The 25,616-nt window shown below is 39.6% G+C and overlaps 1 protein-coding gene across 1 annotated transcript in view; it reads right to left on the bottom strand.

Moving 5' to 3' along the window:
* Positions 1–25,616, bottom strand: part of SLC35F1 (solute carrier family 35 member F1) — a gene marked incomplete at its 5' end in the record, with an annotated part of 233,651 nt that overhangs the window by 110,137 nt on the left and 97,898 nt on the right. The window contains one exon of the mRNA XM_083355627.1: positions 12,598–12,773. Within this exon, the coding sequence (XP_083211753.1) occupies positions 12,598–12,773 (176 nt within the window). The remainder of the gene's footprint in view (positions 1–12,597; positions 12,774–25,616) is intronic.

The raw sequence follows: 25,616 nt of genomic DNA, 5'->3' as shown, positions 1-25,616 counted from the left end.
ACTGCTCTCAAAACATTTCATCTCCTTCAAAAATGCAGGTCAAGTTCACCTAACATCCTGGTCTCAGCACTGGTAGGAAGAGCCATTTTTAAGACTTTCCACAAAGCTAAAAAGATCAGGGCTGTTAGCATCTCAGGAGGAATGCTGTGCCAGAGGGCAAGTGCTGTGACAAGGAAGACACATCTACTGGGTCCCATTAGATGATACTAATCATATCATTAGAAGGGCCATGGAGCAGGCACAATCTGATGGATCTAGCGGCATGAGCAGAGCAGAGCAGAGCAGAGACAATTGGAGGTAGGTAGTCCCACAGATATCTTGGCCTTTTGCCAAGGAGGAGGTGATCAGTTTATTTATATCATTTCTATAAGAAGAGAAAAACTGTACAATCTGAATCTATCTTTCATTTCACAGTACATGAAGAACATCTTTTTTCTAAAGATTTGGATTGCAAATGCATACTTTAAAAAATTCAAACTGTGAAAGATTATATACACCTTTTCGGTAAAAATGTGTTTATTGCACATAAAGTGTCTGGTAAAATAAAATGAAATCCTGACAAAAACTTAAAATGGACTATTCATTTTTGAAAACTAGGTGGTTGTCTCTGCCTTTTTAAAAATTGTTGGTAGAGAGATGGAGGATACATGGATAAATAATAAATAAATCACTGCCCCAGCAGCACTGAAAATATTTAATTGATTACTTAAAAGTGTATTGCAATTTATTACAAGTATTTCTACACCACCCAGTTTAAATAACTCCTGGAAGATGACAAAAATAAAAACCAAATACCTAATTTTTCTCTTCTTATAGAAATGATATAAATAAACTAACCAGTGGAACAACCTGCCTCCAGAAGTGGTGAATGCTCCAACACTGGAAGTTTTTAAGAAGAGACTGGACAGCCATTTGTCTGAAATGGTATAGGGTTTCCTGCCTTAGCAGGGGGTTGGACTAGATGACCTCCAAGGTCCCTTCCAAATTATTATTATTATTATTATTATTATTAAACTGACTACCTCCTCCTTATTAGATTGAAATCTAAGATATGCTTCACATGAAAATTGGTACACCCATGTAATCCCAATGCTTTATGAACTGCAATGGCTCCCAGAGGGCTTCTGGGTACAATTCAAACTGCCGGTGATCACCTATATAGCCCTTACATGGCTGTTCAATCCAAGGCTTTACACATTCAAAAGCCAGTAAAGCTAACTTGTGAGAGCAAGTTTGGTGCATTAGTTAAAGCCCTGGATTCAAATATGTGAACAACCGGTTCTCTGTGTGGATGCCACTTCTGGAAGCCCATTTTGGGCCTGGGCAACAAAAAAATAGCTACCAGTTCTGCCAAAGTGGTGCGAACTGGCTGAATCCCACCACTGCCCTGGGCTAGAAACTGGGAGACCATGAGTTCTAGTCCTGCCTTAGGCCCAAGCCAGCTGGGTAACCTTGGGACAGTTACTCTCTTCTTAGCCCAGGAAGAAGGGAATAGCAAATCATTCTTGAAAAATCTTGCCAAGTAAACTGAAACGATTTGTCCAGGCAGTCTGTGAATCAGATGCTATCTTATACAAAACTGTTATGAATGGTGCCATATCAATGGAGTCCTGCTCCATAGCATAGGAACCTTTGCTGGTGGCCCATGCTCCACTGATTTCTCTTAAGAATGGAGCCTCATCACCCGTTTCTGGGCACCACTGACCAGGAGAAGATGGTTCTGAGTCAAGACACAGGTAGCTTTACCTTCTGACTTGGATCCAGAAGGCTATTGGTAACCAAGGAGAATACCAGTTTTCCAACCAGGTGCTCTCCAAATTTGCTAGGACTAAAAATCCTAAAATGAAATGTAGGGTAAAATAAAATAAAAAGACAAAGACAAACAAGGAAAGGAAATGGTAGATGAGCAAAAAAAAAAAAAGACAAACGGGGGGAGGGTGGGAGACAATGCGCACAAGGCTCAAATTTTCCCCAGATAAACTCCAGAGTGGCAAGCCACCAGATGTTGCAACTTGTAGGATCTTTCCTACAGGTGTGTTCTGTCTCTGATATTTGGGACGCAGTTATGATTTATAGTCCTTTTCTTTTATTGCTCAAACTGCATCCCTCATAATAATGGGGATAGTGAGTTAATTGATACAGTACATCACTGTCCCCGGCAATCTAAGAAAATAGGGGAAGCCAGGCACCACACAAGTTATGCAGCAAGTAAACACAGCATCAGTCATAAAGGACTCAAATGTCTATACACTAATGCACAGAGTATGAACAGTAAGCAGGGTGAACTAGAAATTCAGGTAAATGAGGGCAGATATGATATTGTTGCCATTACGGAAACATGGTGGGACGAAACCTACAAATGGAACACACAGCTAGAGGGATTTAAACTATTTAAAAGAAACAGACTACACAAAAGAGGAGGAGGAGTTGCTCTCTATATAAGAAATAACTTTATCTCTACAGAAATAGAGCACAACAATGACGGAAACTGTAAACCTGAAAGCATTTGGGTCAATATAAAAGGGGAAAAAAATGACATTGCCATAGGTGTATACTATAGGCCGCCCAACCAAGCAGAGGAAATAGATGAACTTTTTGCTAGTCAGCTAACTAAGGTATGTAAGAAGCACATCACAATAGTAATGGGGGACTTTAATTACCCTGATATCAACTGGGAGACAAACTCTGCACCAAGTGGAAGATCAAACAGATTCCTGTCAAACCTAGCAGACAACTTTCTCTCCCAAAAAGTAGAGAAGGGAACTAGGGGATTAGCCATGTTGGATTTAATTCTCACTAACAGAGATGAAATGATAGAAGGTGTGGAAGCCACAGGAACCTTGGGGGGGGAAGTGATCATGCAATATTGGAATTCAACATTCTGGAGGCACAAGCCATAGAACACAGCCAAACTAGAGTCTTGGACTTTAAAAGAGCTAATTTCAATAAACTTAGAGAGACCATGGGAAGAATTCCATGGATGAGAATCCTAAAGGGGAAAACAACTCAAGAAGCTTGGGAAATTTTGAAAAGTGAGATAATAAAGGCCCAGTTTAGTACAATACCAACAAAGAAGAAAAATAACAGCTCTCAAAAGAAACCAGCATGGCTGCATAAAGAACTCTCTGATAAATTGAAAGATAAAAAGGACAAGTATAAGAATTGGAAAGAGGGGCACATAACTAAGGCAGAATATCAGCAAATAGCCCGTGCCTACAAAGATGAAGTGAGGAAAGCTAAGGCTCAAAATGAACTAAGGCTTGCGACCAAAGTCAAAAATAACAAAAAAAGCTTCTTTCAACATATAAAAAACAAGAAAAAAGTTAAGGAAATGATTGGTCCATTAGTGGGGGAAAGTGGCAAGAAGGTGACAAGCAATAGGGAGAAAGCAGAACTATTTAATTCGTTTTTTGCATCTGTCTTTACACAAAGGGAAAAAACAGTCCAACCTACCCAAACCAGTGCCATAAAAAACAGAATAGAAACGCAAGTTAAGATAGGCAAGAAAATGGTAAGTGAGCACCTGTCCAGCCTAGACGAGTTCAAATCACCAGGACCAGATGGATTACACCCCAAGGTTCTCAAGGAACTGGCAGACGTGATCTCAGAACCACTGAACTATATTTTTCAAAGATCCTGGAGCACTGGGGAACTACCAGAGGACTGGAAGAGAGCTGATGTAGTTCCCATCTTCAAAAAAGGAAAAAAAATAGATCCAGGAAACTACAGGCCTATCAGCCTGACCTCAATACCTGGGAAGATTCTGGAAAAGATAATCAAACAACAAATCAGCGAACACCTTGATGCAAACAAAGTCATCACTAAAAGTCAACATGGGTTTGTCAAAAACAGATCATGCCAGACAAATCTTATTACATTCTTTGACCAAGTGACAAAATTAGTGGACCAGAGGAACGCTGTAGATATAATTTACTTGGACTTCAGTAAGGCATTTGATAAAGTTGATCACAACCTACTACTTGATAAGATAGAAAAATGTGGGTTAGATAGCATTACCACCAGATGGATTCGTAGCTGGCTGACAGGCCGTACTCAGCGTGTGGTCCTCAATGGAACCGCATCTACTAGGAAGTGTGTAGTGGGGTGCCCCAGGACTCTGTTCTGGGCCCAGTGCTCTTCAATATCTTCATTAATGATTTGGATGAGGGGATAGATGGGGAACTCATCAAATTTGCAGACGACACCAAGCTGGCAGGAATAGCCAATACTCCAGAAGATAGGCTTAAGATACAGAAGGATCTGGACAGACTCGAACACTGGGCACTATCTAACAAAATGAAATTCAATGGTGAAAAAAGTAAGGTTCTACATTTAGGCAGGAAAAATCAAATGCATAGGTATAGTATAGGTGGTACCTTGCTCAATAGTAGTAACTGTGAGAGGGATCTCGGAGTCTTAGTAGACAATCACTTCAATATGAGCCAGCAGTGTGCTGCAGCTGCCAAAAAAGCCAACACAGTGCTAGGCTGCATTAACAGAGGGATAGAATCAAGATCAAGTGAAGTACTAATACACTTTACAATGCTTTGGAATACTGCATCCAGTTTTGGTCACCACGATGTAAAAAAGATGTCAAGACTCTAGAAAGGGTACAGAGAAGAGCAACCAAGATGATTAGGGGGCTGGAGGCTAAAACATATAGGGAACGGTTGCTGGAATTGGGTATGTGTAGTTTAATGAAGAGAAGGGTGAGGAGTGACATGATAGCAGTGTTCCAATATCTCAGGGGTTACCACAAAGAAGAGGGAGTCAAGCTATTCTCCAAAGCACCTGAAAGCAGGACAAGAAGCAACGGATGGAAACTAGTCAAGGAGAGAAGCAACCTAGAACTAAGGAGAAACTTCCTGACAATTAACCAGTGGAACAACCTGCCTCCAGAGGTGGTGAATGCTCCAACACTGGAGGTTTTTAAGAAGAGACTGGACAGCCATTTGTCTGAAATGGTATAAGGTTTCCTGCCTGAGCAGGGGGTTGGACTATATGACCTCCAAGGTCCCTTCCAACTTTATTATTATTATTATTATTATTATTATTATTATTATTATTATTATTATTATTATTATTATTATTATTATTATTATTATTACATGAGTCTTAATTGGCTCTCCTCCCGAGAAATAACATTAGATTCCTTCAGGCAGTTTTGTCTTGATGTAGCCCTTTGCAGAAGAAAAGGCTCTGTGTGTGTACAATTGTATGTGACTGCCTTCCATACAAGCTGAATATCTTCAAGCTTTTTGTTTGTTTGTTTGTTTCTTGCAGATATTATTGGAATGACAATTAGTGTGAGGGATTCACCTGAGCAGTCCCCTGACAAACATTTTAATAAAAATTCCCATTTTAATAAGAACTAAAAATCTTACAGGGTTTATTTTACTTTGCCATATTTCAGTATTTGTAATAATTTCTGTTTTGTTCAACAATTAATTTGTACTGATTATACTGCACTGTTCCTATTCTCATTATTCAGTTTAAATTCCCCTTTCCCTTGCTGCATGAAATAAGAGATAGGAAAGGAAAAATATTTCCTTCCTAGATTTGTTCACGTCGTGGCTAAAATAAAACCACATCCGTATATGTTGTTATTAGATGTAATTACATCTAATGAGCCTCTATATCTTTTGAATCCATTCAGCTGATCTAAGCATGTACATTATTTTGCTGTAGTTATGGAGTGTTGCAAACCTGTAGAACTTCTAGCCTGCAATAACAGCATTATTGTGCAATCTCAGAGCTGACTGGACAACAAAATTACACAATTCTGTGGTGACACAAAGCTATAACCTTCTTCTGAGCATTTAAGTTGCACGTTATTCAGCTTTTCAATTTCAAAAGGTAGAATTTGAAATTGTTGTTTATCAAATGATACTTTAAAGTGAAATGAAAGACTTGTACTCTCAGTATGAATCGTAAGCCAATTTTATAGTACAAACATATAGCAGTAAAATCTGTCTCAGGTTCCTCTATGTCAGACATGTCAAACACAAGGCCCGGGGGCCGGATGCAGCCCGCAAAGTGGTTTCATGTGGCCCGCGAAGCCATCCTGGAAACAGTGAGGGAACGGCCCCCACTGCCTTGGCCCTGGCCCAGAGACCCTCCTTCTGTCAGAGACCTTCAGATCTGTCCCACTCCTGCCCAGGCCCCCATAGGCACCCTTGATGCAAACAATGTAGAGCTGGCCATGCCCACCCAGTAGGCCATACACACTCTAGCCACACCCACCCAGTAGGCCATGCCCACCCTGGCCATACCCACCTGGCCCCCTGAGGGCAACCTCAATGCTGATGCGGCCCTCAATGAAATTGAGTTTGACACCCCTGCTCTATGTGTATAGAACTTTCTAAGCAACATTTTGCTTAGCAGTTTTCAGCTCTGAGAAATTCTGCAGGGCTGCCTTAACTTTTGAGTGTTCTCGCAAAGCATAAAAACAGAAATAGTAAATTTCTCCATCATCTTTTTCCAAAGTCCTCTAAGATGGACTTTTGCTGTTTTGAGACACAACAATAGCAATTAATACTTAGATTTATTAACCGCTCCATAGTACTGTACAACACTCTCTGAGTGGTTTACAGTGTCAGCATATTGCCCCAAGAATCTGGGTCCTCATTTTACCAACCTCAGAAGGATGGAAGCTGAGTCAATCTTGAGCTGGTCAAAATTGAACTCCTGGCAATGGGCAGAGTTAGCTTGCAATACTGCATTCTAACCATTGGGCCAACAGACATATGAGATTTATCCTTAAATCCTATGTTCACAGAAATGGGCATGAATTCCAATTAGCATCCTTCATGCAGAACATAAACCTGTGGACATTTCACGCCAACTCAAAGATTCCCCCAAAGGATATAGCAAGAGAAGTGCAGGGTTTTTCAACGTTCATATCTCTGAATCAGATAAGCAAGTGAAGGAAAGGAAGGACAATCCAAGCATGGGGTATCTCTTCTCATTCCTAAAGAAGAGATACCTCATGCTTGGATTCCACATATGGTATGGGAAATCAGAAATAAATATTGCCCTTAGGTTACATAATGAGAAACAGAAACAATTATTTCTGTCTCTTCTACTACACAAGCTCAAATTCTTCACATATAATCATAATTAAAAATAGTAGCTTTGTAGCACCAATTTTGCACCAAGAGAGGGAAAAAAGGCATCACAAGCTTTTAAAGATGCAAACGTTATGCTTTTAAAGACAGCTTTTTATGAGAACATCCCATGGGAATGGAGGCTTTAAAAAGACCTTGTGAAACAATGCCAGGATTTTCCCCAGAGTTGTGACTTTTGTTAACCTTTGAAAGTTTGCTTCACTCTCTGTGAAAAAGGTGTTAGCTAGATACCAAGAACATCTTCTCACTCTAAAGATAGATCACTTTGACTTTCCACAGCTACTTTTTCAGTGACTCCAAGCAAAAATTAGGAACCACAATGGGTTGGGGATGTGGTTTTCCATTTTCATGTGAAAATCTGCATCTTGGAAATGAGATTCTTTGGTGAAATCATCTAAAAATCAGAAATGCTTTTAAACTTTTTGTCTAGGTCCTGAACATTAAATGCAATTGGCTAAAAGCTTTTGGGGTTCAATTTTCAGGACTAATGCAGAGCTAGACTACAATATATTGCTCAGAATTCTTCAGCTCTGGGCCTCCTTCTCCAGTGATGTTCTCAGATTTTTCCTGTCTTTAGCTATACTGAGCCCAATATTTTGGTCTTAAAAGTCTCCAGTGTTTTTTATGCCAATAGCCATGCAAGGCTTTGGAATGATATATTGAGGGCATACTCAAACAACAACAAGAAGAAGAACAAAACAAAACCTGGTGGGACTAAAGGAATGGGACAAAAATTGAACCTGAGATTATTCAAATTAAATTGAACTAAAATTAAATAAAATGAACTAAATATTGCTAAAATAATTATTCTATAATTTTGCCCTATAAAGTAGAGCTTGCAAAGAGAAGGAAAAATGGTTGTTTTTATTTAGCTTAGTGGAGCAGCTACAGTGTCTCATAATTGGGCAAGAGGAAAGTCAGAATGCAATTCTCCTTTAACCTTGAGGCCTGGGTGAACTGACCACTGATGAGTAATCAAAGGCAGAGCAGAGCAGGAAAAAATGACTCACAACAAAAAAAAGGGAGGTTACCAATTAGAATTGAATTAAATGCACGCCCTTAAATAGTTGCATAGAATTGAAACCTCAAAGATCTTTGGTAGATAAATGGCTTTTGGTTATCTTTTGAAGAAGGTGTGAAACATTTTTTTTTCTTTAATTATACAATTGTCTCTGGAAAGGAAATTGAAATGATGCTGTTTCTTTACCAAGGATGTTGATTGATTACTGCTTCTCACCTAGATATCTGAAAGCAGACATACTAAAACTAGATGTAACTCTGGGATTTCTTCAAATACCAGTAGGGGGGTGAGGAAAGGAAACTGTTGGTTTCTCTGTAGTCCAAGAAGAAGAGTTCTTTTTTTTAAAAAAGAAAAATGAAAATAGATGAAAATTTAGAGCAGGCATGTCAAACTCGCGACGTCACGTGACGTTGCACGATGTATCAGAGCTTTTTCCCCATTGCCGGCAATGGGGTGGGCGCGGTTTCATTGCGATGCATCCGGCCCGTGGGCCGGCAGTTTGACACCCCTGATTTACAGCATGGGTTGGCAACCTTAAAAACTCAAAGAGTCATTTGGATCCATTTTCTAGAGAAAATAAAAAACTGGGAGCCACAAAAGCCTGCTGCTTATCCCCCCTCCCACATGGAGTACCCCGCCTCCACTCCTTCCACCACCCCCGAAGGAGCACTCCACCACTGCTGCTGCTTCCCCCCCACACGAAGCGTCCCGCCACCACTGCTTCCATCACCACCCTGACGGAGTGCTCCACTGCTGCTGCTTGTCCTCCGCATGAAGCGCCCACTGCCAGACATTACTTCCCCCACCCACCCCCTGACAGAGCACTCCACCGCTGTTGCTGCTTCCCCTCTGCACAAAGTGCCTGCTGCCAGCCACTGCTTCCCCCAACCTTCCCCCAACAGAGTGCCCCACCACTGCTGCTGCTTTCCCCCCCCCCTGCATGAAGCATCCTGCCACCACTGCTTCCCCCACCTTCCCGATGGAGCGCTCCACCACCGCCGCTGCTTTCCCCCCAGGATGGAGCACTTTGCCGCTGCTTCCCCCAGTGGCAAAGGTGGAATCTGGGAAGTAGCAGCAGGGCGTAGCTCAAGTGTGGCCCAGTAGCAGCAGCAGTCCTCGACACTCAAGCAGCGACCAGTGGCTTGGGTGTCTCTGCTCCATCCAAGTTGAAGAAAGCAGAAGCGCAGCAGTGGGATTGCTCTTAATAAGTCAGGCGCACATGAGCAAGCAGCACACCCAGCTCTTACTGTTTGAGAGCAATCCTGCTGTTGCACCTTTGCTTTCTTCATCTCGGACAGAGCAGAGCAGACCCAGAGCAGACCCATCCAAGCTGTTGATTGAGTGGGGAGGACAATGAGAAGAGCTTGAGGGCAGCTGGCCAGGTGAGGAGTAGGCCGGGCAATAGTGGCTGGTAGGCTGAGGAAGGGGGAATCATAGCCGCTTGGAGGGGCCTCTGCCAAGCCTCATGGCAGCAGCATTAGCAGCCTGACCCCACCCGGCCCATTTCCCTGGCTCCGTACAAGTTGTTTGGCAAAACATCTGCACACTCATGCTCCCGATCAGACCCACGTGGCACCTTCTTTCCAGCTCCACTGTGGTCCTCTGTCACTTCCTCTGCCACTGCATGCAGTCCCACAAGCAAAAGAAGTTTGTGGGCAGTCCCACAAACAAAAGAAGTGGGACTAAAAAAGTTCAATCAATCAATTCCAACTTTGCAAGATCTTTTTTTTTCTGCAAGAAGTTGGAATTGATTGAACTTTTTTAGCCCCACTTCTTTTGTTTGTGAGATGCATACGGCAGCAGAGGACTGGGAGCTGCAGTAGAGGGATGAAAGAGCGGCATGCAGCTCTGGAGCCATGGATTGCCAACCCCTGGTTTAGAGGATCCTCAGAGGTTCACCAAAAAGAAAGCACTTCTAGGCAATAATGGAAGTGAAAACAGGATGAAGAAAATTAAAGACAATAAAAAGCAAAATTTAAGTCAGTATTCTCATTTAGCTCTAAGTATGACCCAAAAGATGACTCTTGATTTGATAAATACTGTGTATATTACGACATTATGCCACTTATATTGTGCATCAAGCAAAACAGCAAACAGTAAAGATTATACTTCCATACATGTGAATATGTCTACATGAACAAGTGGCATTCATTTGAACACATATTGCTAAGCTATTGAGAGTTTGCTCCAGGCCTAATCTGGTTTGGAAATCTGCTGAAAAGTGATTTTCTGATAAAATGTAGCTTTTATTTAACCCACGCTTGTTAACATATGGATTTACATCAGCCAAAAAAAATGAGGGTTTGTTTATTATCCCTTTCCTATGTAAACAGCAACTGGAATGATCTCTTGATCCACTACAATGGTTCTTTCACTTGGTCTTTCCAGGCACTGGCCATTTAACTTTGTGTGAATAGTAACAGGGGTTATCAAAAGATTTCCCTTGGTATTCAATCTTCTTCCCTGTTTTGTGGCTTGGGCAAGAAGATGGGGGGGGCATGCTTGAGGGAAGAGTAGAAGTAAACTGCCTCAGCCCATTTTGTTGGAAGTAATAAGTTGATAGAGCTCTTTGCCCAGCTTTGCACTTAGTCAACAAGCAAAATCCTTATTGCTGACTCTGTAGGTCCATCTCTGCGCCATATCAGTGGGATCTAGGCAGTGTAAGCTATATACCTGAAGTGCAAAGGACCATGTTTTAAATTAAGACTGATAAGATCTTACAGCTGCTTGTTCATTCAATGTGAATTGCAAATTATTTTTGTAACAGCTGCAGCAATCTATCCTATTGGTGTTATAGAACCAGGCAAGAGGAGCAGAATGGAAACTAACATTAATTTATCCACTGGAAATTAACCAGAGTAAGAAAGGAAGTGTTGATTGGTCACAGACAACACAGAGACGGAAGCATCTGCAAATTCTTGGGGGGAAAAATAAACAATTCAGAGAAGCCAAATGCTGAATTGAGGACTTATATATTAAAAGGAGTTCCAACAAACAGTAAGATAATGTTTTGCTTATGCCAAGGGTCTTCAAACTTGGCCCTTTTACGATTTGTGGACTTCAACTCCCAGAATTTCTCAGCCAGGCATAAAAGGGCCCAATTCGAAGACCCCTGGCTTATGCACTCCATTGTTCTTTCCTTGGGTTGCAGAAAAATCAATTGCAGATAATTGTGAATTGCCAAACCATAGTGCTTTTTACCTTGGATTACATCAAGAAGACTGTGAAATTCTGGGTAATTAGGTATTTGGACCAAGAGGTTAAGCAAGCTCTGCCAATAATATGGCTTTTTGCTTTTTTGGGGGGATTGTTATTTTAACCAGGGTGCCAGGGTTATATGTGGTAGTGGTAGTGGGTTTAATCTTTGTATACCAGCCAGAATTACTTTGGACCTATACATTATTTAAATAAATAAATCCAATAGAGAAGGTGCTTTTAAGGGCTGTGGAACACTCAATGGTAGTATGAAATATGGCAATGAAGATTACAGAAGCTGTGTGGATTAATATCAAGTAATTTTGTGATAATATTGCAAAGCCACAGTGATATAATGCTAAATCATAGTGGATAGGAAAATATTTAGATTTCTCTAAGAGACAGAAAACACATTAAAGAGAGAGAGAAAGAGAGACAGATAGACAGATAGGATAGATAGATGACAGAGATGAGAGATGGATGAGAGAAAGAGAGAGACAGATGAGAGAGAGAGAGAGAGAGAGAGAGACAGAGAGAGACAGAGACAGAGACAGAGACAGAGACAGAGACAGAGACAGAGACAGAGACAGAGACAGAGACAGAGAGAGATACAAGTGCATCTCATTGGCAAATAGCTTGATTCCAGTATCTGAACGCCTGACTTGCCTTGAGGAAGTTCACCATAAATAGAATCCCCTCCCAATTCCATTGTTTCTCACCACCTGGTTGCAGCTCCCATGTCACACTGGATGCTCCTCGGACCATCAAGAATGTTGGGAAAGCGAAAAGTCCATGCACACAGAATTCTATTTATTCACATTACAGTTCAAATGAAAATATTGCCCTTATTTATCAGAAAATCAAAGAAATCCATCTCATCATTTCAGGTATCATTCTCGACCTCCTGAGCAATCACCAATGTATGTATGTATGTATGTATGTATTTAATTATTTATTTATCCTTTAGATAAATTACAAACTCAAACTATAAGCTCTCAAAAATCATAAGAATTTCTTATAAGAATTATATTCATCAAAAGTCTCAAAAGTAATGATGATTTTGTACCTTGGTAATTATTAACCTATTCCTGTCTGAAAGAGCATATCATTTTACTGCCTTTAAAAATTCAACTCTAGTTATATTATAGAATGATTTGTTATATGACAAAACGAGGAATAAAGGAAAAAATGAGGCCATGTACAATTTCAGGGATTGATATAATAGCCCATCTACATGCAGCAAGCACCACTTACCTTGTCTAACAGCTAATGTTGTGGTGTAGACCAAAAATAGGAGAATGTAGTTCAGAAAGCTTTGAAAGACAGGAGTGTTGGCATGAAAATCATCTGACAAATACTTGCTGGTTAGGCTAATACCACAGATCAGCAGGGATAAGACTTGCCCCAAAGCTACAGATAACAGGAGCTCCCTAAAAGAAACAAGACAGAGAAACCATTTTGTTAGAACAGCCAATGATGCCATTGATAGAACAATTACTTCCCTCCCTTTGTTGTCCCCCCTAGAAGCAATGAGAAGGAAAAGGAAGAGAAATCTGGATTTTGCTGGCTTTCACTCATAAAACAGTATGAAGCCATTATTAAATGTTCTCAGGGCTTTTTTCTCATAGAACCCTCAGAACGGAGTTCCGGCACCTTTTTTGAATGGAACCTTGTAGGGTAGGCAAGGTGGATTGTATGACATGTGTGAGTTCCGGCACCTTTTTCTTTTACAAAAAAAAAGCATTGAATGTTCTTAAGAAAACAGAAAAATGACCATGATCACAAATTCAAATCTAACCATGGAACTTATGATATCAATGTTTTACAAACTTCTCAAAGTAGACCTTGGAAAGTGAGAATACTGAACATATGCACACACACACACACACACACACACAAACACACACACACTGAACATCCCTGTAACAAAAATAAAATGAAGATATACTCTCAATGTGAAGTAAGCTGGGACATTTATTGTTACATGACAGTTCTCTGGGTGTGGCTTAGATTTCCTGTGTCCATTAATGATGATCAAGATCTGATGAAAAATTAAAGAGATGTGAGCTCTATGTTGACATGAAATGAATGAAAAATGAATCATTTTTTCCACGATCATGTGATCAGAAAAGTCAACACAGGATGATGATGATGATGATGATGATTATATTTATTATCTGCTCAATCTAGAAATTTCACCCTGGTAACAAAGTATGTCCACCTTTTGTGCAATGTCATTACACATGGAGTAGTTTCTATTGCAACATCACAATGGATACCCATGTAAAATTTATACCCCATTATTCTGCCAGTGGACTGAGATTTAATATTTGAAAAAATGCACATCAAATACACAATTTTTAATCTAATGGCATCAATTATATTCCCCAGAAAATCACATCTCAGTAGAATTACAAGGTATATATATGAGAAACCTATATGCGGGTCAAGAAGCAACTGAACACGGAATCACTGATTGGTTCAAAATTGGGAAAGGAGTCCAGCAAGGCTGTATACTGTCACCCTGTCTGTTTAACTTATATGCAGAGCACATCATGAGAAAGGAAGGACTAGATGAATCAAAAGTTGGAATTAAGATTGCCAGGAGAAATATCAACAACCTAAGATATGCAGATGATACCACTCTAAAGGCAGAAAGTGAAGAGGAACTAAAGAGCCTCTTGTTGCGAGTGAAGAAGGAGAGTGCAAAAGTTGGGTTGAAACTAAACTAAGAAAACCAAGATCATGGCATCCAGCCATCTAATGAGAAGGAAGGACTCACTGGAGAAGAGCCTAATTCTGGGAAAGGTTGAGGGCAAGAGGAGAAGGGGATGACAGAGAATGAGGTGGCTGGATGGAGTCACTGAAGCAGTAGGTGTGAGCCTAAATGGACTCCAGAAGATGGTAGAGGACAGGAAGGCCTGGAGGAACGTTGTCCATGGAGTCGTGATGGATCGGACATGACTTCGCAACTAACAACAACATGTGTGTGTGTGTGTGTGTGTGTGTATACGTAGACAAAATACTACGTTGCTTGATATGTTGTATGATTAAAATTCATAGAAAAGAGGTTTATATTTTGAGGAACACTTTCCCCAGATTTGGCATTTATAGGTTCCTATTACTGAAATTCAACTGTCACTCTACTTCAATAGTGCATTTTCAGAGACCTCCAGTGACTTATAGGTTGCTGGCCTTTGGGGTTACATTGACCTCAACTCAGTGGTGGAATTCAAATATGTGAACAACTGGTTCTCTGTGAGGATGCCACTTCCAGAAGTCCACTCTGGGCCTGGGCAACAAAAAATTAGCTATCAGTTCTGCCAAACTGGTGCGAACTCGCTGAATCCCACCAGTGCCTCAACTCTGTTTTCATTGGGAGTAGAACCTTAATTCTTCAAGACTATCTCCCCCAGGTGCCATTATGGAAGTTGTCTTCTAACACAACAGAATGATGCCAGCCTACAAAAGCAGTTTTGTAGAAATGAAACTGATAGGACAACCCAGTAACAAATGTGAGATACTTTGCTTTTCATAACTGTGAGGTACAGGATCTGAGTATACTTTTAAACAGCAATCAGAGTTTTCACTGTCTAATCTTCAGAGTCAGTTTTAATCCAACCTATGATCATCTTCATCACTGCCAATCTCAGAATATAACAACCACCACATGAGGCAATCAATGCACCCTCCCAGCTGAGCCATAGAAGGAGACAAATAGTAGTATTGAACCATTTTCTGAATTCAGGGAAGTTATCAACCCATCAATTACCATCCATGTGCTCAGTTTAAAATGGCATGATGGTAGAGCAAAATTTCTGCAGGGAGAGAAGCGATGGTAAGGCAAAGTAAAGAAAAATTTTACACCAGCAGGAAAAGAATCTCTCTTCACACGCTCATCAACAGAACTCTAATGCTTGTATGGGAAAGCTGTACTTGAGTCAGAATTAAACTAGCTAAACTACATCACACATGGAGCTGCCCTTAGTTCCACACTATAAGTAGTACTCATTTAATGACCACAAATATTAGCTTTGTTATTAAGGAAACCCGCGTCCCTGTGAAACTATATGCCTCGGAGGGGCTTCCATAAATTTCTTTCATCCTTGGGAACTTTCTTAACCAATTTTTTATTATGTGAGATTTTATGCATAATTAGTGTTTGAAGCATTGAAAAATTAGTGAAGCTTCAAGACTGATACAAAGACCATTAAAATCATCATGATATTTACTGAGTATTCGTACTGCATTTCTCACTGTGATTTTAAGAAGTGGTGAGATGACTTAAATCAGGGGTCCCCAACCTGTGGGCCGCAGTCCACTACCAGGCCATGGCTCTGCTGGCCAGTGAGCCACAGAACAGGCTGGCCAGTGCGCGCTCACCCCCACTTGCACTAGCACCGCATGGTGAAAATGAGGCACCACATGGAGAAAATGGGGTGCGGTGAGGTGAAAATGGGGCAGTGCTAGCACCCACGTGGCAAAAAAGGGGCAGTGCTAGAGAGTATCATGTGGGCGTTAGGACTGCTCCATTTGTGTCACACATGCTCATGGCCCCGTTTGGGTGCGTGCATGCCCATGCACATAAACTGCTTTCTCCTCACTTTCCCTCTGGTCTGCCAACCGAGAAAGGTTGGAGACCTCTGACTTAAATCATCAATTTCTGACTGTGACATACAAAGTTGTCCAAAGTGACACGTCCCCTGATGGCTAGATTCTAAATTAATTATATTGCTTGAAAACTGCCTGCCTCATATAACTAACTATGTCTTAAATGCAGCAATTTAAGAAGCCAGAAACATAATATAGATAAAGCAGGTGTGTGTGTGTGTGTATAGTGCTTCAAAGACATAAGTTGATGAAACCCAATATTAAATTAATAAATCATTTCCAAATTGCCAAAGTCAACAAACAATTCTTTATGTTAACTGCACCTTACATTCCTCAATTAATACTGACGAAAATAAATTAAGCAACTGGAAAATCAAATTTAACAAGGGCTAAAGATAAGCTTGGAATTCACGGGAAATATGGTTCTTCCATTTTAGATACAAGTTTAAAAAAAACAATGGTTCCAGTTCATTGGTTTTCCCTTAGGCAGCGAGATAAATCTTTCCCATACTGGCTGGCTTTCAGCACAGTGAGACAGTTTTTGACAATCTGGTAAATTTATTACAGGCTTGTCACATGCTGGGGAAGCAGTCTTAGTAAAAGGTAAACGCACACACCCAAACACACACACATTGAACTTGTTTTTCCTTCTTTTAATAGAGTTTTAAATTGCAGGTGCCTGAATGAGTTTGTTTTGGGGAAAGAAGTTCAAAAAAGGATAGGAAGGCATCTGCTTCATATTTCCAAAGGCTCTGTGCAAAAATATTTCCTGAGCTATGGAAAACAAAGTTCTAATGTCAAATATTCAGCTGCTGGAGCTTATCAGAGCCAGTTAATATACATCAGGACTGATCCTTTAAACCAGAAGTCTCCCACATCCTCCTTATGGGCACATTATACCAGTAGAGATTTTCCTTGGCAACCACCAGATTCTGACTTCATCTGACTTTTGATGTTAAAGATAATTTTAAAAATGGGAAGCTGACATGCTGGCAAAATAAGGAGCCAGGGACCAACATCATTTTTAATTCTAGCAATGCCTCAAGCTCAAAATAGACCCTTTCTTTCAAAAGTAAAAATGATGCATGCATGGAAAGTGGCATGGAAAATGTTGAGATGTTAAGGTAGTCTCTTTAGGACACTTTGAATACATATATACATACATACTGTACATAATATACATTTTAATTAGTCTTTCTTTTAAAAAGGTTTTACATTGTACAGTAGTATAAGCAAAATATTGGTATCTTGCTACAATGTCTTTATTGGTGTTCATTTTTTATTTTATTTTTCATATATTGTTGCTATTTTCTTCTTGCATATTGTGACATTTGTCCTAACATTTTTCTTATCCTTGTTCCACTCATGTTTGGCCATGAAATACTATGTAGGCAACTTTGTATGGAAACTAACTACGTCCTCCATAAAGGCCACTTTATGAATAGAGAGACCCAGTGGTAGGATTCAAATATGTGAACAACCAGTTCTCTGTGTGGATGCCGCTTCTGGAAGTCCATTCTGGGCCTGGGCAACAAAAAATTAGCTACCAGTTCTACCCAGTGTTTGTTTTTTTTTGTAAAAAAAAAAGTGCCAGAACTCACATATGTCATACAACCTGCCTTGCCTACCCTACAAGGTTTACCTTTGTAGTTGAAAAAAAAACCCTTCAATTTTTAGTGTATCTAAAAGACTAGGATTTTGTTCAAGGTAGTTAACACTATTAATGTTACCATGCTCTTTGTGGTTTTATATTACAAGAAGGCAATTTTATTAATCTTTTGGGACATTTACCACTGGCATACCCATTTAATTTAATGAGTGGAAATGTCAGCTTTCTATGTGGAATGAAATTTGCCAAATAAAACAAAATTTGGTTGCTTGTAAAAGATTGAATTATTTTTAGGAAATTGTTAAACAAGGTGGAAAAATTTACATTTGGAGTTTAAAATGGATATTGACTTGAAACAAATTGAAACTTTGTCAGTGAACAGATTACTTTTAATTTACCTTTAAGTTAAACCCAATTTAATAAATAGATCTGATTAAATCTTATACTGTAGGTCTACCTTTACATCTGACCAATACATAATTAATATAAGGTAAAGGTAAAGGTTCCCCCGCACACGCGTTCTATTAATAATAATACCTCCAAATCACATTGGCTTTATTCTTATTCTTCCCTTCTGCAGTTTGAATATATACAAGACTAAAAAGAGGTTTTCGTAGACATCCCAGCCTTTGAACTACCCAAGGAACTGAAACAACAAAGCCGCCTTTATTTCCTCTAGCTTTGCCTGTTTTTAACCTCACACCTCAACTTCTGTAAGGGAAGGCAAAAGGCTCGCTCACCCTCTCGTGAAAGATGGCCTCCATGTTTATGTGTCTCCCACTGCCACCATCGGCTTCCACACCACATGGTCCAACCCAGCCAATCAAGCCACACTCTGGCTGTGGTGCTCCAGTGCCTCATGGCTCCTCTTAGAGGAGGCAGACAGTGCCGGAGATGTCCCCACTCGCACCATACCACCAGCAGGGCATTTTAAAAAAAAAAACAAGGATTGGAAGGGAAACAATAGGAAAAGAACACAACTCTGGAAAATCCATCGAAAACAGGTGCCGGAACTCCATTCTGCTGCATTCTATGACAAAAAAGCCCTGGTTCTACTGAAGTGGTGAGAACTGGCTGAATCCCACAACTGGAGAGACCCCAGAAGTAGCCAACTGGTGACTGCATTAGACAACTGTTCTCAAAACCCAGTGTTTGCAGGCTGAAGAGGTTATCTACCTTTCCTATATATATTAAAATAGCAGGTTGCCAGAAGTAGGATCTGACGTAAATGCCAAAAAGAGGGCCCGATGAATCAATATAGATTTTGTAGCATATAAATTGAGTGAACTTCAGATGTTGCCAGTCTGATCTATAAGACAGATGAAGGTTTCAAGACCCATCTCAGTTTAGTCAATTGTCAACGCTGCAAACATTGGATGTTTTTGCTCTGACAATATAAGAGCCAGCCTTTTCCTTTAAACTGTTTTGCTTTGAATCAAATGAAGCTGGGGGTGTGTGTGAGAATGATAACCCGGTTCTTTTAACAAGATAAGGAATGGCGTGCTATAGAAAGGAAGTGAAACTTTGCATGTTAAACTAATTAGAGAATGTGATTTATGACGTGTAAATTAAGGGAGGGAATTGTGTTTGATACGCATCCATCCATGAGTGCCGATGCTTCATTCTCATTATTATAGACTTTTTAGAATAAACAATGCCTGAATGTTCTTTGATCTGTCTCATTAGTTGGAACCATGACATCAATATAGCTAGATGGATGAATGGACCAATTCAGTCTGAACAAGCTTAATATATTTCCTATTTGCCTCAATAATGTCAAGCAGCAGGTAATGACTATCAAATCAACCCTGCTGTTTTATACTTGAAAAGTGTTCATTCTATAGAAATAACGTCTTTTGTTGAATATTTGGTGAGAAGCACAGATCAAAAATAAACTTAGCATGTATTAATATACTAATATAGAAAATGGCCATGAAAACAGTTGCATACAAAAGTTTAGGCTTCCATAGCTAAACATTATATTTCAATGACTCCTAAGTGAATTGAAGTTGATACAAACTTGTGCAAAGACAATTCTACTGGTGAACAAATACTGCAATAGCGATAGCACTTAGATTTATATACTGCTTTACAGTGCTTCACATCCCTCTCTAAGTGGTTTACAGATTCAGTATTATTGCCCCCAACAATCTGGGTCCTCATTTTACTGACCTTGGAAGGATAGAAGGCTGAGTCAACTTGAACTGGTCAGGATCAAAGGAATCAAATGCCTGACAATCTGCCTACCAACCAAATCACTCTATGGAGGATGCTATTTCTTCTGTTCTCCACCGGAGCTTGAAGCACTTAGAGGAAAGAAATACTCACGTGTGTTTGTTGTTTGTTGACTTCAGTTCGGCGTTTAACACAATCATTCCTCAGCATCTAGTAGAGAAACTGGGCCTTTTAGGCTTAAACACTCCTTTGTGCTACTGGATTCTTGATTTTCTTATCAACAGGCCCCAATATGTGCGAGTTGGAACAAATACCTCTAATACCATTGCCTTGAGCACAGGTTCTCCTCAGAGCTGCATCCTAAGTCCGCTGCTGTTCACCCTGTTGACCCATGACTGTTGTGCTAAGTTTGCCACCAACCATATTGTGAAGTTTGCAGATGATACAACAGTAGTGGGCCTTATTCATGATAAAAGGTAGAAGCTTACCACAAGGAGGTTGAGGGGTTGGTGAACTGGTGTAAGGAAAACAGCTTAGTCTTAAATATCAGAAAAACCAAAGAGATCATTGTTGATTTCAGAAAAGGCAGGCACAGCCACAGTTCTCTGTGCATTCATGATTCACCTAGGCATCAAATTCCTGGGTGTGTAGCTAACGAGTAGGCTGGCTTGGTCACTCAACAGTGAAGCGGGCACAGCAGCATCTGCATTTTCTGCATTGCATGAGAAAAGCACATCTTTCTTCCACTGTCCTGACCACTTTCTACAGGGGAACGATCAAGAGCATCCTGTCATACGGCATCACAGTCTGGTTTGGAAGCATCACTGCTTCAGACAGGAAGGCGATGCAGAGAGTGGTGAGGATGGCCAAAAAGATCATTGGCAGTTCCCTCCCCTCCATTTAGGACATAGCACAGAAGTGTTGCTTGAGCAGGGTCCGTACGATTATCTGGGACACTACACATCCTCTTCATGACCTGTTTTCCTTGTTACCTTCTGGGAGGAGGCTTCATGGTATCCACAGCAGAACATCCAGATTCAGCCATAGTTTCATTCCATACAGCATTAACCTTGTGACCTCTCAAGCTTCCTCCTTCCGTTATATATTCAAGATGGACAGTATTTAATATCTGTTATGTAATGTAGGGGTGTGGGTCTATACATATGTTGTATATAGTATGGTTAGGTGTGTGTCATGTATGTGTTTCACTTTGAGAGCGGGCAACTAAATTTCATTTTTGACGTGTGCCGTTGTGCCCACAGTAAAAAAAAAAAGACAATAAAGGTTATCTCTTATCAAGGAATTTTCTCAGAAAACTGGAAAAATTGTGCAAAGAAGAATATGGAAAAATCCAAAAGCAATAATCTACACTTAGCTGGCTACTGAAAATGTTTGGAAACTGTTATTCATGGAAAGGAGTGTTGACTAGCAGAATTTTTGCACATATTAACTGTTTTATTTTGACTCTGTACCTGAGAAATACAGGCCACTTGTCCTGTGAAAAAGTAAGAGAGATGAAAATCAGCAAATTTGGGAAGTGCAGTGTAACTCTAGATCAACAAGGAACAGAATTTTGCTTTTAAGCAAGTCATTGAGAAATGTATGAAGCTTATTTAATGGAATGCTTAGCAAATGGCCAAACAATTCAACAGGGTATTAAGAAAAGAATGTGATAGCCACTTTGTTGTGTAATGTATTTATTGGTAAACATATGTCTGTTATATTAGATATCTCCTAGTTGTGAATGTGCACACACTTCTGTATGTAGATGATATGTTATTGGCTGAGAGCCCGAATCATTTGCAACGAATATTAGGTAAATTGCATGTTGCAACGAGGAATATCAATCTGAAAATTAAGACATTAAAGACCAAGGTAGCTGTGATTCACAAGAAAACTGGAGCGAACAATTGTAAGTTATATAAAATATAGTGGAAAAGCTAGCCCATATTTTACAAAAATGATCAAAAGCTAGAGCAAGAGATAACTTTCTATAAGAATATTTACTGAAGTGGAGAAATGGGGAAATTTTAAAGTATGCAAATGAAGGTGCAAAAAAAAGAGTGGAATTTTTTGCAAAGAATGTTTGTCAAAAGATTCTAAAATAGCTGTGCATGTCTCTAACATAGAACTTGGTATATTAGTAGAAAGTAAAATTAAGTTGAATGCAATGGGAATAATTTATTACATAATAAAAGACATGGACCGAATACAAGACAGAATACAATGGAGGAACTGCCAGTTTGGTATAGTGGTGAAGGTGCTGGCTAGAAATAAGACTGTGAGTTCTAGTCTCCAACTGTTGTGTAGAAAATGATAGGAGGAAAGAGTATTATGTATGTTTGCCGCCTTGAGTTATCAATTAATAAATACCATGTAAAAAAACTTAATAAATAACATAGAATGATTTGAAGTTATTTTATTATACATATTATATTTTATGATAGCAATGTTCCAATATCTCAGGGGCTGCCACAATGAAGAGGGAGCCAAGCTATTCTCCTAAGCACCCGAAGGCAGGACAAGAAGCAACGGATGGAAACTAATCAAGGAGAGAAGCAACCTAGAACTAAGGAGGAACTTCCTGGCAGTTAGAACAATTAACCAGTGGAACAATCTGCCACCAGAAGCTGTAAATGCTCCAACACTGGAAGTTTTTAAGAAGAGACTGGACAGCCATTTGTCTGAAATGGTATAGGGTTTCCTGCCTGAGCAGGGGGTTGGACTAGATGACCTCCAAGGTCCCTTCCAACTTTATTATTTTTATTATTAAGAAGAATAAATGAGGTCTGAAAGGCAAAATAAATATACGAAGGAAGACCAAGAATTAGTGGTTGGATGGATTTGATAAGGCCCTGGAAAAGAAAAAGTCTAGGAACAAAGGATAATATGCGAAGTGGTGTAATTCTGTGATAGAAGCAAGGATGATTTGTAAGGTGAGCAAGATATGGTGAGCAGTATTAGTGTAAATTAGAGCTGTTATTTATTCTACGCTTACTCTGAAAGAGAACAGCATATGGGAAACATATTCATTCTCCCAAATAGCAATAGCAATAGCACTTAGACTTATATACCACTTCAGAGTGCTCTACAGCCCTCTCTCAGCAGTTTACAAAGTCAGCTTAATTGCCCCCAACAATCTGGGTCCTCATTTTACCTACCTCGAAAGGATGGAAGGCTGAGTCAACCTTGAGCAGGTGAGAATCGAACTGCTAGCAGCCAGCAGTCGGTAGAATTACCTTGCAACATCACTGCGCTACCACAGCTCTTGTCATATGATATATTGATAGTTTGTTGCAAGAGAACAGCATTTTATCTTGCATTTCCGATGACATTTCAATGTAACTATTCTATGCACACTTTTCTGGTAGTGAAACCAACTGAATTCATACATGCTTAGGTCTCCAAATCTTTTCTAATCCACAAGGATTAATGCATTCTGGGCCCTGAATCAACATATGCAGAGAATGATAATGCTGCTCCTCTGCCCACGCAACAAAAGCCACTGGCGGAACAGATCCTCCACCTACAGCTTCTCATGTACCTTATAAACTGCTCTAACCCATTAAGAATCTCTCAGATAAGCACTCAGAACATTATCTTTGTATAAGAAATGAAAATTATGTGACTATGAACTATTTGCTTGAAAACTAAGAAAGTGAAATCAAAACATTTCTTTCTTAAAATGCATCAAATAGGACTTTGGTTTTTCGTTTTTTTTTTTAAAAAGAAATTAGTAATTACTTAAACAACTTTAAAGGATTTGTTTTCGCTAAACTGTTTCAATGACATGGGCCTTTTGTGATAAGCTCAGCTTCTCTTCTGATGCATCTGCTTTTCTTGGGAATCCAAGATTCCCCCCCCCCCACCTCCCAATGCTAATTTACTTCACCTGATAAAATATGGCATTTGGAAAGCAAGCCAGAAGTTTCCCCATCAATTTGTATGCCACACATAAGCCATTCTACAGCCTTTACAAATATGGTTATAATGTTTAACTGTTTAGTTGGATTGCTTGATTTACAGTGACGCTTCAGTTTGTGCACTGTTCGAATTCACAATATTTCTGTACTGATACCGTAAACACAATCTGAAGCAATGCCTTCATTAATCAGCCAACAGATTTTTTTTATAGAAAAAAATGTGCACAGCTGACAATTTTCCTGAAAGATTTCTCTACTTGGTGGCTCTTTCCTGTAAGTTCCAATCCAAAGCAACTGTGGGCATTACTAGGCATAGCTTTTGATTTTTATGGGAAGCAGTCTGAATCCCCCACCGAGTAGTTTGTAATGTTGTTAAGGGCATTTTCCATAGTGCCAATTACTAGTTTCCTCTTGCTGTAACAGCTGGTGTTTGTGTCTTATAGCAGGAAGATGTGGGGACACAAAAGGATGGAAATGCCCTGAACAGTGTCAGCAGATTGGGAAGGAGCCAGTTCGTCCACATCATCATCCTTGTTCAGTTATTGATGTTTTTATTAAAGAAGCTCGCTTATTTTTAAGCTTTTCTTCTTATTCATACATTCAAGAAACTCAAATGAGCAGGGGGATGGACTAGAAGACCTCCAAAGTCCCTTCCAGCTTCACTTCAATTCTATTCTATTCTATTCTATTCTATTCTATTCTATTCTATTCTATTCTATTCTATTCTATTCTATTCTATTCTATTCTATTCTATTCTATTCTATTTTCAACCTTGGATCTAACTGTTGACTCCAGTCCAGTCCATCTCAGCACATTTCCACTGAGGTGTGGTAGTATTAAAAATGAAGGCATACCCTCATCTATGAGCTTTTAAGATTATTATATTATCACCATCATCACCACATCATCTGTTCAGTTCTCATGCTACACTTATTTTGAGTTCTGAATAACTCATTTTATTGGCTTCATACGATGAACTAAATGATCTGGATGCATACTGCCTACTAAACCCTGAATAGATCAAGTTATGCAAATGTAGTACTAGTTTTTAACAGATCTAGTTAAGAATACACTGTGAACACAACCATTATCATTTTTCTCTTCCTATGAATCTTCAAGAGTTTTCAAGGCAAGCATGTGTATTTGCTGTTAATAGTGTCCCCTGCCTCTTTGTCAATAGAATATTAGCAGGTTTGCTCTATAGTTAAGGCAGACAATTATGTTGAACCACTATATCCTATGGAACTTATTTCCTAGGACAAGCTAGCTCCCTCCAGGTATATGGGAATAAAAATTTCCCAAACTGTCAACCAGTATTAGAAGGTTGGGAGATGTAGTCTCAACACATTTGGAAAACACCAGAGTGGGAGACAGCAGCCATAATACCTATATCTGGGACTGTAGAGTTACAGTGTAAACCTTGCCAGAAATAAGTCTCAATACATTCTATGGAATCTCATGAGTAGGATTAGGCAGCATTTCAGGGCTAAAATAAATTTGAACCTTAGAGCTGGCAGACATCCATGCATAAAACCGTCCATCAATAGTTTCCAAATTAAATCAAAAGTAGCTTTTTAGATATAGATTTATTTTGACCAAACGTTTGTAATTCTTTAGCACCTACATTCCAATGCAACTTGTACATACATTCTGTAATATACTGTAGAAGCTTTCAAGTGGTAATGTTGTAATCTCAGTGTGAAAAGATCAGAAGGAAGCCTCACCCTTAGTTAATCCAACCAAGTTATAAGCTTCAAATACTCTTGTGAACAAATCCAAATTTCTCAAAGTTCAACATCAAGGCATTAACCACAGGTATTGCCCAAGTGTTCTCCACACCATTCTAACTTTATAGCAAAATTCAGCAGTAACCCAACAACTGCTTTATGTTTGCTACTCAGAGTAATGGCAGAAGAAATGTGATCATCAGAAGGAATAAAATCACACAGAAACAC

The sequence above is a fragment of the Vipera ursinii genome (assembly GCF_947247035.1).
Source record: "Vipera ursinii genome assembly, chromosome: 1".
NCBI classification, from domain to species: Eukaryota; Metazoa; Chordata; class Lepidosauria; order Squamata; family Viperidae; genus Vipera; species Vipera ursinii.
This window is presented reverse-complemented; position numbering and strand designations above follow the sequence as displayed.